The sequence below is a fragment of the Sceloporus occidentalis genome, unplaced genomic scaffold, assembly GCF_023333645.1.
Source record: "Sceloporus occidentalis isolate IW3139 unplaced genomic scaffold, rSceOcc1.0.p SCAF_51, whole genome shotgun sequence".
Lineage (NCBI taxonomy): Eukaryota > Metazoa > Chordata > Lepidosauria > Squamata > Phrynosomatidae > Sceloporus > Sceloporus occidentalis.
The window spans coordinates 965,255-985,323 of NW_028317031.1; the positions used below are offsets into that span (position 1 = coordinate 965,255).

The 20,069-nt window shown below is 41.1% G+C and overlaps 1 protein-coding gene across 2 annotated transcripts in view; it reads left to right on the top strand.

Annotated features, from left to right (window-relative positions):
* LOC149288400 (solute carrier family 53 member 1) overlaps positions 1 to 20,069 on the top strand; it is a 63,864-nt gene that overhangs the window by 2,060 nt on the left and 41,735 nt on the right. For both annotated transcript variants that reach the window (XM_089491727.1, XM_089491728.1), the window contains exon 2: positions 11,052 to 11,103. In XM_089491727.1, coding sequence (XP_089347853.1) covers positions 11,052 to 11,103 — 52 coding nt within the window. The remainder of the gene's footprint in view (positions 1 to 11,051; positions 11,104 to 20,069) is intronic.

Sequence of the window (20,069 nt, forward strand, 5' to 3'; positions counted from 1 at the left end):
TGGATATCATAGAAACTGCAAATCATTGCTTATAAGACAAAAAGTAAAAAAGACTTACAAGACGTGTTTGTTAGAATTAAAAAATATGCTTTTAACATAAATTTTCTATCTGCAATAATGTTTTGAGGCTTTTTCTTTTTTCAAATGTTCTAGATTATATATATATATATATAATCACACGTTATATACACACTGTATATATCTATTATATGTATTCAAATTGTAAATTACCTTATGCTTTGAAAATAATCTTCGTTTCATCATCATGCTTGAGCACGTGCAGTATGTGTTTCATTCTGCAGGTCCCTGCGGCACACAAAAGAACATGTGCATGAATGACGCTGTTTAGCTTCTGCTTACTAAAATTGAGATAAGTGTTGCAGGTGTACTTGGCATTGAACAGGTTAACACAATTTGATATGAACTATTCAGTTGTTTTTGAAATGATAGGGTTAATATGATGTGTGCAGGTATTAAGTTGTGCCTAATTATTAGTTATCCGGCTTGTCATAAGTATGTTAAATGACTCGCTCTCCCCCATGCTGTGCTTTGTATTGTACTTTGGTGCTTTAAATGGCAGCAGGTACCATTCGTAGTACCTACATCCCAATCCTTAATCACAGAATTGAATTGCGTTCTTTAAAAGTACACATTTGGCATAACTGAATTTTCTGAACACTCGACAAATTTTGCCCACTAAGTCATAGGAGAACCTCAGTGGACATCTTGCGCGTTGGCAGTTCAGGAATAAGTTGTACGGTGCCCAGAATAGCTGTTTGTACAAATAGATTTTCTGTTTTTTTCCCTTTAAGTCCCTGGTGAGTATTCTGTACGCAGAATGAAATAACCCAGCCTATTTATTCTGCAATCCCTCGTATACAGGAGCAATATTCCCTCCATATTGCTAAACTCAGACTGGGTGTTCATCATAGCTGTCATGTTTTGTGAATGAGATCTATGTCAGAATGCGCAGCAAAGAGCTTAGTAGGCATTCGTCTTTGTGTTTTAGTGCTGTACCTTTCTGGCGTAGGAGCTATTAATGTAATCAAACAGCCCGTGAGGTCAAAGATAATCATCAGGTGTCCCGTAGTCTCATGACTATGTAATGTACTCGCTGGCAGACGGCAGCGCTCGGTGTGACTCGGTGCTCCTGCATTTCCAGAGCAACGCCTGTCACCGTACGCTGGCTGCTCCTTATCCAAGCAGATCTCCCGAGGAGTCACATTGTACATCGGTCTTAACCCTTGGCTTACCTGTGCGCTTCTATCATGCCAGTCACACGGATAGTGGCATGGTTAGTATGTTTCATCTTGTGCAATACCAGCTGGATTCGGCTCAGATAGGTGTAACTGATGTGGAGCAGATACTGTGTGAATTGAATTCGCTTTCTTCTAATCGTAGATGGCATAATGCCAAAATGATTTTACTGTGACCATGATTTTAATATAAGCCTGGGGGCCTCCTGTTAAAAAAAGGACGCGTTTTCAACTATTGAGTTTATTCATTTGCCACTTCAATCCACTCTGAACACCTATGCCAGACTATTATGTTATCACACTTTATCTGTGCCAGTCCCTCCATTGGCACTCCAGAATGAAATTTAAACACCTGACGCTGACCTACAGAGCCCTTAACACTCCTCCTCCTAGTATCTCTACTCCGATCTCCAAATGTTCTCCTAAATACCCATAATACTCTCAACGTGCATCATCCATTCTTCCCCACCTTCGAGATCTGCATGCCACTGACCTCTCCACACCCATCTCGCTACAACCAAATGCCCTTAACCAAAGTGCCCCCCCCGTGCCCATCATAAAATATGATCTAGTCTTCCAATCATCAATGGAGCTTCTTAGAAGGCTGTCATGTTACCTTAACATGGCCAATTACATCACCACTATTATCTGCATCTTTTGAACAAAACTATCATTGCTATTTGCCAAAATGCTACTTTGTGCAGTGCATATTTTGTCTATTAATGGCGGGCTGTGTGGTGCTGACTTTTGTGGCACCCTTCTGTACAGTATACTTTTAAAGTCTAAATTACAGTATTTTGATACGCGCACCTGTGATTATAAGTGTCTGTCCCCCATTAAATCGTTTGCATATATATCCATATTTAATACATTTGTAAAAGTTTCTTGATTTGGAAATATTTTGTAAATGTTTTTCACCATGCTTTACACTGCAGGCCTTTCAGGGCTCAAATGCAGAAGCGGACATAGTTTGCTGTTACTGTCTATAGAGAGCTTGAGTCAATGCCCGAAGGAGGTGGTACATGATAGGAAATGCTGCCCGGTGATGTACATAAAAAAAAAAACCAAAAAAAAACCCAGCAAGGTATTTTTTACCCTTTACAGGTGCTCTTCCACATAGACATTTTTTCCATAGCTTTCCTAGATTGTTACCTCACTATCACTACTATGATATGCATCTTTAATAAGCAATCCTTTTATAAAATAACATACAGTGTTGCTATATTTGATATTGAAAATGGGCACAGAAGGGATGTTGCATTTAGGGTCTTTTAGTTTAGGGACCTCGCACCTATCACCCCCATCACATCTGTCACACAAAACACCTCAAACTTACACATCACTCCCAACACATCTATCACACAAGTCAATCAATAACACTCACGCCCATCATTGGCCAATGCGGTCATTACTGAGTATTAGGATCTGTAAAGCTTTGCTGTTTCACATGCATTAGCCTGAAATGACATGTGGGCGTGGTTGTGGGGGGAGTCAGACTGCTGTGATGTAATACAGGGGGAGGGCTTTGGAGAAATCACAGGACAGGAGCGTTCTGAGGGGTTTATTTCACTTACCTGGCGAACTGCTGAGCGATTACTGCACTGACCGTAGAGTCTGGTGAGCAGTAGCGTGGTTGGTAAGCCGAAGAATCAACATGGAAGAGTTGATGAAGATGCACCCTCCCACCCACCCTATGTTTTATTAATTCTTATTTGTCGTGGCTTTTATCAGGTTAAAGTTACCCTATTAAATTGGGGTGAACTGTAAATCTTTACATGCTGGCTGGCTTTCAGGGCGGTTGGCAAGGCTAAAGTGATGTAATATGGGCTTGTGTTTATTTATATTATATTTGAGTTTGAAAGTTACAGTTAATAGTGTTTTGTTATAATGGTAAAACTAAATAAAAGTCCACGGCCTGATTCATCCAAAACCAGTGTGTTATGTCTATTTATTTATTAATCGGATTCATGTGTATATGTTTGTGGTTTTTGTCCTTTACAACCTCATGGAGAACAGGATCAAATACACATGGTTGGTCTAGCTGTCTCAAAACATCTGAAAACTGTAGTATTGGAAAAGAGCACGACACCATAGTTTGTGGTACTAGCAATACAATTACTTGTGGCATTTCCCCTTAAGTATAATGGTTTTATCACTACGGGTGGCACTTAAAGGACTATATGTAATTGGGTGACGGTACAGTTCTTTGCTGTCTTTATCTTCATTGTTTTTGAACTTGAAAAAAATTCATTTTGTCTCATTGCCTCCGCGTCTCTGCCATGTCTTGGGAAGATGCTGCTCTGGATATTCTCCTCCTCGTCTGGCTAATATTATTAACCTCGGGAGAATCGGCCTTCAATATTATTCGGTATTGATTTATATAAAATAGGGCTGCAACTAACGATTATTTTAATAATCGATTAGTTGGCCGATTATTTTTTCGATTAATCGGATAAAAAAAACAATATGCAAATTTTTTGTTTAAAATAATTTAATGAACTGGATGTTAAAAAACAACTTAAAATTTACATTAACATTCTTATTTTGTTATGATGTAATAAAAAAACAATATTTTCAAAGTACAAAAACCCAAACACAATATTTATGAAACAAAATAACCCCAAACATTCTGAAAAGAGGTGGACTATTACTGTTCAAGAAACTTTGCACCCAGCACTTTGCACTCGGCACTTTGCACCCAGCCCTGGCACTTTGCACCCAGCACTTTGCCCCAGCCCTGGCACTTTGCCCCAGCCCTGGCACTTTGCACCCAGAACTTTGCACCCAGCACTATGCACTCAGCCCTTGCACTTTGCACCCAGAACTTTGCACCCAGCCCTGGCACTTTGCACCCAGCCCTGGCACTTTGCACCCAGCCCTGGCACTTTGCACCCAGCCCTGGCACTTTGCACCCAGCACTTTGCACCCGGCACTTTGCACCCAGCCCTGGCACTTTGCACCCAGCACTTTGCACCCAGCCCTGGCACTTTGCACCCAGAACTTTGCACCCAGCCCTGGCACTTTGCACCCAGAACTTTGCACCCAGCCCTGGCACTTTGCACCCAGCCCTTTGCACCCAGCCCTTTGCACCCAGCCCTTTGCACCCGGCACTTTGCACCCAGCCCTGGCACTTTGCACCCAGCCCTGGCACTTTGCACCCAGCCCTGGCACTTTGCACCCAGCCCTGGCACTTTGCACTGTGCCCCTGCACCCAGTCTCCAACTCTGCCCTGCACCCAGCCCTGCCCCCACATTCTGCCCTGCCCCCACACACACCCTGCACCCACTCTGCTCTGCACCCACACTCTGCCCTGCACCCAGTCTCCAACTCTGCCCTGCACCCCCACCCCCACTCTGCCCTGCACCCAGTCTCCTGCCCTGCCCCCACACTCACACCCTGCCCTGCACTCAGTCTCCTGCCCTGCCCTGCCCCCCCCACCCCCACGAATCGCTCTGTGCGAACGGAGCCACTCGCACAGAGCGAACCGCAACTAAAAGAAGGCGCGTGTAGCGGAAGCGGGGAACGCTCGCGGAGGTAAGTAAAAGGAGCCGAGTGCTCCAACAACGAATCGATCACTCGATTAATCGATAACGGAAATCGTCGACAACGATTTCCGTTATCGATTATTATCGATTTTATCGATTCGTTGTTTCAGCCCTAATATAAAACATAAAATTTTGCGTCATGTACAATGTAATTGCTGCTGACTTTTTTTTTTTTTTAGTAATACCTAAATGCTGTTGACAAAATGGTTAATTATCTGCTACCCTGGGTTTACTGGCCCTGGTGTCATATTTTAAGCAGTCCAAATCTTTATATGTATGTGTGTGTGCATATATATATATATATATAATAGATAGTTTTGCCCCAGATGATATTTTCAAGTACATGGTAAGGTTTATTGGTCTGCGTTATAGGAACCTTAGATGTGCAATACAGATGCCACAGTCTGGCCAGGATGCGAAGGGTTACCTGAGTTATGGTTAAACTTAATCAGATCCTATTCTAGTTATAACATAGTTTACTAGTACAAAGGTTCTTCAATTTTACTGAAAAAGCCTTTAGCAATTTGAATTGTCTTTAAAACCGCACTTTTTTTTTTTTTTTTTAAAACACAGATTTCCAAATCTGTTTTAATTTATATTAGGTGTTTCAGTTTTGGGTGTATCCATGCTTAAGCACAGGTGTTCCAGCTCCTCATTTAGTTGCCCCATATTTAAGGCCTGTACTGGCTGTTTGGGAATACTAGTTTGTCACCCTGCCTTGAAGACTAACGGCAGAGAAGCCGGTGTGCTCATTAGATGTGGAAAGGAATGTTAGTATACAAGCTATGCTGTTCACGAGAATGTTGGCCCGTGAAGCAGGTCTGTATTTACTCCTTCACCCTGTTTCCATGCTTGTATTACAGTGCTAGATCTTAACGTGTTTTTGTAGCCCAGTGTTGACACAATTAATGCATCTGACAAAACATACCCTAAATACACTAGCCCCCCCAGTAACTGAAAAAAGCCAAAAATACAATTTTTGGGGGTGGGGGACACCAAAGTTGTTAGTAATAATCAGATCATCCTATGTGATAAAATATGTATGTATGTTTAATGTATTGGGTAGTGGTTTCCTTCTTAAACCTGAGGTGTGCAACTAAAACTAAGAAAAACCTGTCTTGTACTATTCTAAGTGTGATGTGTGAACTTAAATAAAAGGATGATGTTCTATGCCGTCGTGAGGAAGCTGATGATACTAGATGATCATGAGGGCTTAGAAAAGGGTTGGTTAATAAAGCCTGAATATTTATGAAGTGTGTGCGCCAGTGTAAAAATGCATCATGCTAAAGAGCGTGCTTGTGGCACGGCCATAAAGAGAGATTATTAAGAGACCTGCTTCTTGTAGGAGCAGTTTGTGGCTTTTTATCCATATGCAGTTGTTAATTACTGTCACTGTATCAAGCATTTTACAATCCATGGCTGGATTTAATTATTATCCGGGAGTCCAGTCTGCATACAATGCCTTAACATGGTGGGCACCAGCAGGATATTCTTTGTATTTTTGTTTTGACAAAAATAAAACAGAAGTTGGCCTTAAACAATACTTGGGATATTACATTATCTGAGAAGCAGGATCTGTAACAATACAATGGATCCTCCAAAACACCCACAATGTAATGCTTGCAATTGATTGATAAACCTCAGATTATACCCAGTGAAGGTTGTTGATCTCTTGAGCGGTATTGACTGGTGACCTTCTGGCTTCTAGATAGTCTTTGTTTACTGATCATGCTGGTGTCTGTAACACAAAGGCTTTGAGAAGAAGAGCCAGATGATTACCAGATTTGATGGATTTAATGCAGGTTCCTTATTGCCACCGATTCTTTCCAAAGTCATTAAGGATTGTATTAGTCACCGCTGGCCAAAAAGCTACATCTCCACATGTTGAACTCCAGCTGTTAGGATTTTATCTTTCCACAAGTTGTCTGAGAATCCTAGGAATTGTAGTTCAGACCAGCTGAAGGTTCTACAAACCCTGCTCTGGAGCAAAAGCCCCTGATTAGGCTGGCTGCGAAATGCACCAATCTATTATTTTTGGTGGAAATAATATCTTGTTTTTCAGAAGGACCAGACCCTTCCTACATGCCAGTCCGTCACTCATGCCTGTATAGCTTGGCAGACGTCTACTGAAATGCTTTGTATCCAGTACCTTGGAATAACTGCAGTTTATGGTTTTCTAATGAAGACATAACTGTAACTGGGGCACGTTATATATTATATATACGTTCGTTATATATTTGAATTGTAGATTAGATATACTGAGGTGAAGACAGCTTCCTCGGTTCCACTTATACGGAAAAAAAGAACTAGCGTACTTAAATGAAATATTACCTAAAAACACCAACGTCCAAATAGAACACATTTTAGTACAATTTTAACGTTTCCCTCTTGACAGATAACAGGCGTCTCTTATTTTGCTGTGTCCGGTTTATGTACAGGATATGTCTGACAGAGGGATAAATTCATTAAGCCTTGCTTCCTATTCCTTTATGAAAGGTGCTTTTTTTTTTTTTAACCCTCCCCCACCCCCCCTTTCGCTTGATATGCTAATACATTTCTTTAATATGCAGTAATAGCTAATTGATTTTTGGCTGTCCCCGCAAATGCAAGATGCGTGGGATCTCTTCTGAAAGCCTCCTGTTTTATGACATGCTGTGATGATAAAGCGTAGGAGTACAAAAAAAGTGACAGTTGGGACAAGCGGGTAATGATAATGGGGACAAAACTCCACTTTTCTGGGATATATCCCAAATGGCCCCTATGCAAAAAAACAGATCATTTCTATTCACATGCTAGCCTCTTGTTACAATTCTGTGCCCCTTAACCAGAGGCTTTATAATCTATATCAACCCTGTTGCCACGTCAAGCCCTGTATAGTGCCATGGTGTTCTTCAGCACAGGACATAATGGGTAGTGCATCACATAACCATGCAGGCTTATAGAAACAAGATATGGGTTGTCCTGATCGAATAAGCTTACAATCTAGAACATCACCCATTCCTGATGTCCTAATTACTTCACAACAAATGTCCCCATAGCCACCTTGGAAATATGCTACAGTATGAAGGGTTAATGTTAACAATATTTCATGGGAATCTTTTGAAGATTCCAGCAGGTAGATAAATATTGGCTCATAAATAATTTCATAGAAAATCAAAATATCGATATTTTTAATATATATATATATATGTGTGTTTGTGTGTTATACTCGGTTTTATGTAGGTTGTCGATTTTACATTTCTCTGCAATCAAATAGGGTTGGTCTTTGCAGAGTTTATTCCTTTGTTTCTTCTCTGCACCAAGGCATTGAGCGCTGTGTGATGGCGGGAGGGAAATGGCAGGTTAATTTGCTTGGCTGTTCGGAGAATGTGTGTTCTTTAAACTGCATGGAACAGAGGAAAGCGGAGAGGGGGTGGAATATCTATTGATCCTAATTCAGAGCATTGGCGGCTCACTAAGACAACACACAGATCTATAAAATCAGGCGTGAATCAAATAGATGTGTTTAAAGCCCTGATCACTTTAGTAGAGAAAAATGTACAATTAACAATTGAACCTTTTAGCCCACCAAGGGTATCCATCATTCCTATAGTAGTGTTTGCTTCAGTGACTGTTACAATTCCGGCCACAATGCCTAAAAATCTTTTGCCTCTGTTCAGGCGATTCAGAATCTCATATTCTTCTAATTTTCTCTTACTTGCTAGTGGTTTTTTTGTTTCCTTGAAATTTGCTAAAATTGGCCAAGGCATTTAAACATCACTCAGATGTGACACCCGCCTCCACATGTGCGGCATATATCATTCCGCTCTCTACACAGAACTCTAGCTGAAGCTTTCTCAGACACGCTGTTGGCAATATGTTCCCAATAGGTATAGGTATAGGTATAAAAACTCATTGTATTCATGGAAATGCGCCTTAAATAGCGATTGCTTCCCTTTATTTAGCATTTAATTAGCGGTACTTAGCATTTCAGTGAAAGAGCTTTCTTGACTTGAGGGCTCCTAGCGAGTTCCATCTATGTGCCCAGAAGGTACAGTACAGTTGCCGTTGCACCCAGAGACAAAGTTAATGAGCTGACGGTATAATGTTATGGAATTGGTAGATTCTGCTCATCCGCTGTATTACTTACTGAAACAGCTTTTGTTATGAAAGAAATAAAATGGTTTGTATTGTGCTTATTTCTTTGCTACTTATCATTAATCGCTAAAGACCCGAATAGCGTTGAAATTCATGCCTGGTCTTGCTGTCCGATAATAGTCACTGAATGTAGCAGCTTTTGTGTTAGGTGCGTGGACAGATCGGTAAAGGATATTTCTAATACTCTGGGGTAGGTTTCTTTTCTTTCTCGGCCACGTCATGATTCTAGTGAATTTAGAAATGTGGATCTTTCCGCTTTTGCAAATAAAGGTGCGGTTCCACTTATACAAAATATTTAATTGCACTCTCAGGATAGACTAAGCAAATACACCTTGCCAGACTTGCTGTTTGTTTGTAACGTTGTTCTAATGTTGGTTTTAACTGCAGAAAATACCTTTGTCTCTCGGTCATGTGAAAGATGTAACAAAGCAGCATACGGCGGGTACGCTCTGTAGATCAGAGCACGAAATTGACACGAATTGTATTGTTCCACATCACAACAGGTCTAGCAGTGTTACATATGTCTTTGTGTGTACTATGCAAGCATAAGCGTTATAAAATGTTAATATTTGATACCAAGGAAGAAATCAAGAAGAGCAAATAAAAGAGGAAATCGATATTATGTATCAAACATTAATTTCTAACGTATTTTGAGACCAGTTTTCAAATACCCCTGTAGTGAGATGTTGGGGGGGCTTCCATTTGTTTCTTGTAAGCGATATCTCCAGGCAGACCAAGTTTACAGATCTCTTATTTGTCCCTCTAATCCAACAATAAGAATACAAATGTTTATTAGCTTTTTCAGTGCGTTCTATTGTGTCAGATGACCAATATAAATTCCTGGCAAAAGCTATAAATGATCCAAAATTTTACTTTAAATAGTTATTTCTGGTGAAAGCTGGCATCTAGAAATGCTAAGAATATTTTGTTGCGAATGCTGCATTCAGTTATATAAGTATATAAGTCGGTGGAACAGCACCTTTTAAAAGCATAGAATATTATGCAAGCCAGTCACGTTCTCGTTCATAAAAAGTGCAGTTTGATAGATCTGTTAAAAGATTCCAAAGAAGTAAAATTATAAGGCTAGATAAATCCTGATGGCTCGCTAACCATGGCCCTTAAATGTTGGTGCCATCATATATTCACATGGATGTACAGGTGCTTCCAGGATCCTTAAAGGGACAGTCTAATGTCCTTTAATATGTTCTTCCAGAAAAGAGGAAAACCTAGAAGCTCCATCTGTCCTACAATGTGGTCCAAGATGTCTTATCACTGAAGGGGTCCGAGCAGACCCCCACATGCAGTGTGTTGTTGAGCTGGTGCTGAAGCTCGTTGGTAGTAATTATATCATGTGCACAGAGTTCTATTCGACTGACTACATCTCCTGCATGCAAAATAGCTGGAGCGCGGGGGAAGGGACAAATGCATATGTAGAATTACCCCCCCCATGCATTTGCTAAAAGGATGGCACCAAATTTTAATATATGATGGCCAGACTGCCCCTTTAAAATCAAATCTGAATCCTAAAATGTATTCAATAGATTTCCCCATATATGTTGGCACTTTAGATCGCCGTTCTGTGTTTTGTTTTATACTTATTGCGGTGCTCGCTATCCGTGCCGAACACGTCTAAAAAAACATGGTAAGGAAAGATTGCTGTGGAAAATTGTCCCCCCCCCCCCCCCCAGGCTTCTGTAAAATAGAACATGTTCTTTGAAATATCTTTTCGTTCGGCTAGTATGTCCAGGCTTAAGTATATTTTCCGAACCATAGATTTTTATATTTTAAATTAGTTTATCTACCCTTTTTTATTTAAGTGACCAAGAAACGTGAAACCAACCATTTTTTTTATTACTACTTTTGAGTGAAAATAGGAGCAGATTATCTAGTCGTTATCAAAAAATTGTGTTTCCTGACATTGGATTCTGGGGAAATCTGAGTTACTGTATTCCAAATGTCTACCAAGATTGTTTGTTTAAGCTTTGGAAACCTTGGATGCCCATTTTCTTGGGATGTGGGAAAAATGTGCATTGATATCAGGTTTTTAGGGGGCTAGTGTTGTTTTGAGTGTATTTGCATGTTCTCACATGACTTCTATTTTGTTCTTTCTCAGGCTTTCAAAGAGATGCTATATGCGGCCCAAGATCAGGCCCCATCAATAGAAGGTAAGACACTGCTACCTTGTCATTTCTGTCTGTGTCAGGATTCAGTGGCCATTATTTATAATGGCTGCCCATTTTCCCTACTGGTTCGTTCATACGTTTGCACTGTACGGGCTTGTGTCACGTGTCCTTTTAAAGTGTAGCTTGTATCGTGTTTGTATTTTCACGTGTACAGATGTTTGATGGCTTCAGATACGTTTCATTGGTAATGCTGTATATAATTGGTTTATGGTCAGTATATTATCTGTTCTCGTCCTCTTTGCAGACGGTATGTGTAAGTAATCACTTGACATTATAAGAACATGGCATCCCATCTTTGCTCACACTGCACTCGTTCTCCTGAGCACCAGTTTGGCTTTGATATGTCATGGCGGTTGTCAGCACTAGGCCGGCAGACGGCAGAGCACAGCTGCTCTCTGGTAGCTGCAGGTTTCACAGGCATGTGAGAAATCTCTTGCCGGGAGTGCAAGCTGTCCCCGCTCTGACAAAACACTGAAATTACATACTTGAGGAAGGAGACATGCAGACTGTGTATATTTACACTACTATCTGACCAAAACATATGTTGACACCTGACCATCACACCTATATGAGTTTGTTGAATGTCTCATTCTTGAACCATTGTCATAACTACTAGAACAACATCTACTCTTCTGGGAAGACTTTTTTCTCAAGGTTTGGAGTCTGTGGGAATTTCTACCCATCCAGCCAAAAGATCATTTGTGAGGTCAGGCACTGATGTTGGGCAAGAAGGCCTGGCTCGAAACTGGCAAACCAATTCATCCCTAAGGTGTTAGGTGGGGTAAGTTCAGGGCTTTGTGCGGTTCACTCTAGTTCTTCCACTCTAAACCTTTTAAACCATGTCTTTATGGACCTTGCTTTGTTTGCTGGGGAACAGTCTTACTGGAAAGGACCTTCTTTATACTGGTACAACAAAGTTGGAAGCATATAATTGTATGATTCAGCATTAAAATCACCCTTCACTGGAATTAAGGGGCCCAAACCCTGAAAAACAGCCCCATTATCAGGACCATTATCCCTTCTCCACCAAACATCGTAGTAGGCACTATGCATTCCATTCTCCTGGCATCCATCAAATCCAGATTCATCCATCAGACTTTTAGATAGTAAAGCGTGATTCATCACTCCAGAGAACATTGCCAGAGTCCAGTGGCTGAATGCTCTACACTACTCCATCTGACGCTTGGCATCGTCCATATTGATCTTTTGCTTGTGTGCAGCTGCTCGGCCTTGGAAACCCATTTTATGAAGCTCCAGATGCACGGTTCTTGTGCTGATGTAGCTTCCAGAGGCAGGTCTAGTGATGCTACAGATGACAGGCAATTTTTAAATGCTATATGCCTCAACACTCGGTGACCCTGCTGTGTGAGTGGTCTACTGCTTCATGGCTGAGCTCTTATTACTTTAACCCCTAAACTCAATAATTACAAGGGGTGTCCACATACTTTGGGTTTGGATGGTGCAGTATTGACAATGCTTGGCAAACATTTTGACATTCACTTCTACTGCTCCTTATTTTTAATTCACCCCCCTTACCCCACACTAATCCTTCCTTTTTGGCCATTACCCATATATGATGCTACTTAATTCCTTTCCTCGCCCTTCCATCATATGAACCCTGTATGCTAGTCTTGCATTTAAATTGTTTTTCCTTTATAAATCTTCCTGGATAAGCGTGCCCTTGCATTTTTATTGTTGGTTGGAAGTGACTCTGTCTTGCGAGCCATCATTTAGCTCTCAGTTCATTTGGGCTCCCAGCACACACACCCACCTCTTCCAGAGACCATGTTTAACAGGGGCCTGGGGGGCAAAACTAATATAATGAATAAATTACTGGAGCAAAATCAACATCTGATGTATTAGAGGAAAGAGTTATTTTCGCTTGCCACCAGATTTTTTTCTCACTTTTTGCATCCGTTACTAGTTCTATACACTGGGGAATCTTTGATGTGCGCCCCCTTTGGTCATACATGAGAGACCGTAGCCGACTTTAAGAATATTGAAAGTACAAACCTGTTGGTTTTATCTTTATCCACACAGCCATTAAAATGTCACATTCTATAAAAGTGGTTAAAACAAAAAAAGATTTATAACCCCAGGTAATCCTTTCTTCATTCTTCTTATCCTTTCTGGTCTGTGTGTTCTAGAAGTAGTCAAAAGACTGTTGCTGTCAATTGTGAAGGGCCTTCAATGCTCTCCCCTCCTCCTCAATTCTTCCGCTCATTTAGCAGATGTGCTGCCATCTCCCCAGACTCCTTAGGATTCAGGGCGTCCAGGATGAAAGCGTGCCTGTAAATTATTCATTGTGATTATCTGCCTCGCTGCCCGGGGTCCGCTGGTGATTACTTTCGTACGCCCTTTTTGTTTTCCTTCCCCCACTTCCCTATGGATTTTGGAGGTGCAAGGTGTGATGGCCATCAATGAAAATCCATCTAGCCCTTCCAGACATAAAATATTTCAGGGATACTGGATTAGCATAGATCCTAAATGATGATATAATAAAAAAAAAAAACTGCAGGAACCCCTCCCCCCCCCCCTATATAGAGATAATTCCCAAGGGATACATCCACTCTCAAACATATGTGAGCCTTTGAAATGTCTGTCTCTGGCAGCATCGTGATACGGACCACTGACCTTAACCTCCATCTATAGGTATTTCAATGAAATATTTAAAGTGGTTTATGTATTCTCGCAAACTTTTATTGCCTTGATATACTGCCAAGTTGATTTTGGTTTTTGAATGACAAAGCACTGGCATCCCAAGTTCAGTTATGTTGTGCTCTTAACCGTAGACTGGATGGGCTAATTTGTTCTTATCTGATGCCGAATATTGTGTTTCGATATTAACTCCAGATAGTAGCTGATGAGATTTATAGTCCGACAGGGGCTGGAAAGCTACAGTGACTAACAATTTTAATGAGATGACCATTGAAACACTGATCACCTAGAACTGTTCTGTTAAGCTAAATTCTATTCTACTAATATTTCATCCTAGTGTTTAATGGTACAAGACTATGCAAAATGGGCGATGGGTGGGAAGTGGCTGTGGCCACATAGTGTTACCTCTCCCCCCCCCCCACACACCAGGAGAAACCCAAGGAGGCAGAACCTCACCTGGAGACCCCAGAGCAAACCCAGAGAGTTCCCAGGTATGAGCATGGGTTGAGTCATAATAGCATCAATGTTGAAGACATCTACAGATGCCTTTAACAATATTCTGAAAATCGGCTTTATTAGATGTACCTCGGAGGAGGCAATGGCCGGAGTTAGGTTTGGCAGCCTCTGTAGTACCTTTACATTTGACTGAAGGTATTGTAGTATAAAAGCTGGTGGGCTTTAATTTTCCCAGTCATGATCTGAATGCTGGAGCTGTGAGGTCCTTTAATAATAAAGCATTTAATAAAGGTTTTACCCAAAGCTTAAGCAGGCAGCAAGGAACCATGAAACGGCATGAATCTTACCATTGCGCCTGTTTTTTATCTAAAGGGACAGAGATGTTGGTCCTCTGTTTCCTGAAACAGACTAGTGCCTGGGACACCCAGACTAACTGTTCTCTTTAATTAAACTTTTACGTTGCCTCCCTAATGACAAACAATATTGTAATACTGGTTTTATGTTTGGCCCTCACTGACAACCTGAATTCCGTGGCTTAGCAAAGCACCCTCCTTAGTACACCTTGAAGATGGTTGTTTACCTGTGTGCTAGGAAATGTTATGTAAATATGGCATGTCCATTTCAAATACAATCTGTAAAAGGAAATTAAGCCTAAAAACAACTAAAAATAAAGCCAGTAAAATCTTTGTAAGTGCCCGGTCTTGGGATGGAATGTCGATGTTCTTTATAACGGTCAAATAAAGGAAAGCTGAGAGTGTGTAAAGGAGTGCTAGGTTTTACTTGTAAACAAAATTTGCTATTTTGTAAATGATATTGAATAATCAGAATTAAAATATCTATTGGAATAATCAAAGCTTATAGTACTAAGCCCCAAGCCAGTGTGTGAGCCTAATCCTGCTTTATCACAGGTGCATCTGTCATTGACACAGGTCTCATCAAATGACTACACAGTGACGCATTTGAGTCTAAGAAGCGCTGTACTAACTCTTTGTGTGCCAGGACTAAGAGCCACTTTGTAGGCACACAGAGGTTAAGTGTTTTACAGAACAAGTGGTTTCGATCAGTAACAACAGATTTGATAAGTGGTCGCCATCTGCAGTGTTTCTGGAACTGGGATGCCATACGTGACCATTAAGAAGGTACTCTTACTGGAAATATATAGCGGGAGAATACATGTCTTGTTAATAAGCATGTCATGGCTCTATTATGAGGATTCCCAGGGATTTACACTTTAGGGCCTCAGTGATTAGATCAAGATTTGCTCAGCAAATGAAGGTTTCAGTGAGTTACATTTAGTCTGTATCCCCTTTCACACACCCCCCCCCCCCCACGCACTGTTTTCAGGCCAAGCGAGAGATGTTTTTTCTCGCACTCCTCCTCCTGTCCCTGATAGACGGGAATAAACTGTTCCGGGGTCAGACATACTGTAGATGCCAAAAGAAGTAATGTTGTTTCCCATCTCAGACAACCCCCATCGATGTAACGTAGTGAGACACACTGGCCTAATCCTATTACCCAGCATTTCCTGCTTCCGACCGGCGATAAATCCAGGCTGTGAAAGAAAGTCCAGGGAGATGGGACACCGACCTGGGAGTCCGACCGGCCCTCTGAGGACACGTCGTGGCCGTCACATAGTCGTTGCTATGTACATTCATCTTTTGGCGAGGATGTGCTTTTCCTTTTTTACTTTTGAGAATTTAACATTGTGTCCTTGCATACGCTGTCTCTACTTGGTTGCTGTGACAGCGTGTGCCTCTGCAGGGCTCTCACAGCTGGACAGGACACAGAAGGTTCAAAATAAAGTCACTTTTATTTCACTGCTGGCAGATAAACACAGAGACTCCCAGCTCGTCCATTATCGGCGAAGGAGAAGTGATTTTCTTTTACTTCTTACATAGGAGGCTGGAAACTTCCCTTCCATATGTGTTCTATTGGGAATCCATAGGGTATTTATAAGGCCGTTTGCTTGGTTTGTGCGTTTCGTATAATGCTATCTAATGATAATATGGATGTTTTCATTTTAGCTTCTATAGTAGGGAATCCATGTGTTGGGTTGGAGAAATCGCACAAAGGCTTTTGTGGAATGGAGACATCTAGCACTTTATCCACAAATGCATCTCTCTCGTCGGTGCTCGTGTTGCCAGCGCCCTGTCATTGTGTTGCAGTGTCCAGAAGCACAATGTGAACCCAACATCTAGCCGGTTTCTGCCCAGCATCTAGATTAAAGTGGGCTCAGCTCGATTTTATTTATTTTTTCAAGGAAATTTCATGTATTGGTTTATCCTTACCTTCTGTTTAATTAAAACCTGCCAAGCTCTAGCTGACAATGTGTCCTTTATGGAACAGCCCCTGGAGGGTGCTGCAAATGTCATTCTAAGAAAGCCAAAGTCCTCAGAAATTATACCAAATCAATACCCTGCTGGTGTAAGGGGGGAGGGGAAGAAAAGGTTCCAGGCTTTTTGAAACAGACTCCACGGTTTGCTGAAGCCATCATGTAGCAGTCACTTGGGTCTCAAGGGTTATTAGAGCTGAGCTGTTTCCCTTCTGATTTGGCTTTGGAAATTTCCATCTTCACGATGTTGACCCTTCTATTGTATAGCAATGGAAAGCAGCACACAGATAATGGACTGTATCTGCTAATGAGCCATCTACTGTTCTGTAATCTCCATAGCATATGAGTAAACATTAAAGGTGTCCACTGTTACTAAAGGCTTTGTATATGTTACCAAGGGATCTTGTGATGGCGTCTGAAACTTGGGGCTGCAGACTACTTGTAAGAGGTTTTCACCGTGACCCCTCTGATATTTACTATAATATTGTCTAACGATATTTCCGTTATACCTGCGGCATGACATGAGAAACGTATGGCCTTCCATAAGAATACATCAAAACAATAAAATCAGACTTCCACACCCAGATGTTTGCAGGCTCAATCACACTGCCGATGGTCTTTCCTTATGATTAAAGGCGTAGGCCAGTGCTACAAACTAGACAGGGACATACAATGTAAATCTATACATTATTGGATAACTGGAGTCCTGCCTTGATATGGCTGCTCAGAATAATCTTTATTAAAAGAATGCTCTACAAGTCCTTATTAGAATAGTCAATGAACCCATAAATATTAGGTAACACGGGAGAGATCAAAACCATATCAGTTAAGGACCATGGACATATTGAAGGAGATCCCAGGTGATGGGCGGTATAAGGATCAAGGGAGCTTTATCATTAATTCCAGCCCATTAATCCCTGTTTTGATTAATTGCTGGTTGGTATTAAGAATTCCCGATGCTGACATCCCTGTTTGCAGCTTGGAGGCAGCCTCGTTTGCTAGCTTGGCTCCTATCGGGCTGCTTTGTACGTGAACTCATTAACTCTCTAAGTACATACAGAGCACGAATTTTATGGTGATTGCTAATTAATGGTGAAAAAAGATAAGAAGATTGGAGGAGAGTTTTGTAACCATAGTTTAGTGTCCAACCCATTGTTAAGTGCACACCTATGTAGCCTTGTTTTATCATACCAATGAAGGTGCATTGACGCTACATGAGAAAAAAAAAATTACTTTTGGGGCAAATCTTGATTTGGTTTGTCAACAGAAATAATTTTTGTCTGGGGCTCTGGTTAAAGGTGTACACAGTTGTAAGGAGCTCAGACTTAAGAAGGATCGGTTGCCCTTGGGACTTAGTTGCAGCTGGCTTTAGTTGGGGATTTGTGTCTATGATCACCCAACGCTCAGGTCCATGTGGCCATGCATGGCTCTGATCTTGTAGTGACTTAAAGGGACTAGGATGTCACGGAGTGGCCTCATAACCACAACACCTAAAATTCTTCCATTGGTATATGAGAGGTAGTCATTATTCCTAATATGATGTCGCCCAGTCTAGAATTCTACCCTTTATAATTTCAGAGTAACTTGAAAAACAGTCTTGGCATCCCTAGCACCTTCTTGCCGTCCGTTGAATTAACTAAAAGAGTAAATACGTAAAAGGACAATTTATGATGACATCATCTTGTTTGTTCTGACCATAGCGCAGAATCTTTTTAAGTTCGTTTTGAAAATCAATTTTCAATGGATTCCGTTCTTTAACAAATATTGGATCATTGGCCCTGGAAATAATTTTGCATTAAAAACGAGTCTAATATGGAACAAAAGTGAACACGGTTATGGCCGACTTGTATAGATGTAGGACTAACCCGAAGTATGCAGGAACTTTATGGAACAACATGTGGATAGACGCAGCCAGTTACATGATGTGTAGATCTGTCTATTAAGATTCATGATTAATGCTCAGGATATGGATTGTTACAGTAACCGGACTGCAGATAATCCCCTGTTTACAGTATATGCAAATTAGTTATGTTATAATTAAACAAGTACAGTCCTCAATCTCCCGACTGTGAAACTAGGACATGTATTATCTCAGGATTTCAAGGAGCATTTATCAAATTAATATAAACCACACGTTATGCAGGCCTGTTACCATCACCCACCATCAAAGAAGGTTACGGGGTGCATGAGTTCAAGGTCATTAACACCTGCTTTTTTTGGCAGACCTATCGCTGCTGATAACGTAGCCCTTAGCACTCAATGGAACCCCTGAACCTGGTCAAACATAATGTAGCAGCTAAAGAAGCCTCTATTTGGGGCAAAATGGTGATTCATCAGCTGTTCCAAAATCCAGCTTCCGGCATAGATACAGAAAATACACAGACCCACCTTGTCTGTCCTTCATGAATAACTTTTTTTCTTACCTATTCTCTAGGATATCTTTATGCGCATTGTCACAGTCAGGACTACTTGCCAAGCTGTGACTGTGTGGAGGGCGTGGGCATGAAGGGGTTAATAGCACCAGGCCTCTGGATTTACTAACTTCACCCCTTAACAAGGCATCAGTTATACCAAATTAACCCCCAAATTCTGCCTGTATCCCCCCCAGGTAGTCTGCCACCACTCACGATTCCGGATTCGTGAGACATCCGAATTAGAACCTTTATCTCTATATATATATCAACCCACCCCGGGCAACCAACATATATATATATATATATATATATATATATATATATATATATATATATATATATATATATATATATATATATATATATCCTGTAGAACTTAATAACAATATGGTAACGTGTTATCCTCTTAGGGTTTGTGGATATCGATACTAGAGCCCAAAGACAGACTTGGATTATGAATATTTTAATAACAAAAAGACAAAGATTACACAGTGCCAGAATTACAAAAAAACAAGACATACAAAAGAAAAATAAAACCGCAAACAGTTCTTAAAAACAATGGGACTTAAACACAGGACCCTCACTCATGAGTTTCTCCAATAAGCCGGCCTGTGGGAACTCCTTAAGTCCGGATGGTTTCTTTTGATGTTCCGATCACAGAATATCGTGGAGTTCTGCTTTGAGGTCGCTGCATTGTCCCTAAATCAGACTCTGTTTCAAGAAAACGCCCCTCTGACCACATGACCGATTATATGACACCTTTTCCAAGAATTGGTTCCCATCTTCGATGTGCCAATAAGTTATGGTGGGGTAAAGGTGATGGAAACCCCTCCACTTAAGATAGGAATGGAATTCCTATAACTCAGGGTCCTTATCTGTTAGGCCATGAATCACCGCAGGGGTCCTTCGGGAAGATGACACCTCTAGCCAGAACAGATAGAGGGCATGCACAAAGAAACGCATTTAAATCAACATCAGATTAACTCATTGAATGCTTAAACAAAGAAACTAACCACCTCTGCTGGGTTACCCTTCCATGCATTCACTATATTCCATGAGTCAATCATGACACGCATCCCAAGCTTTCT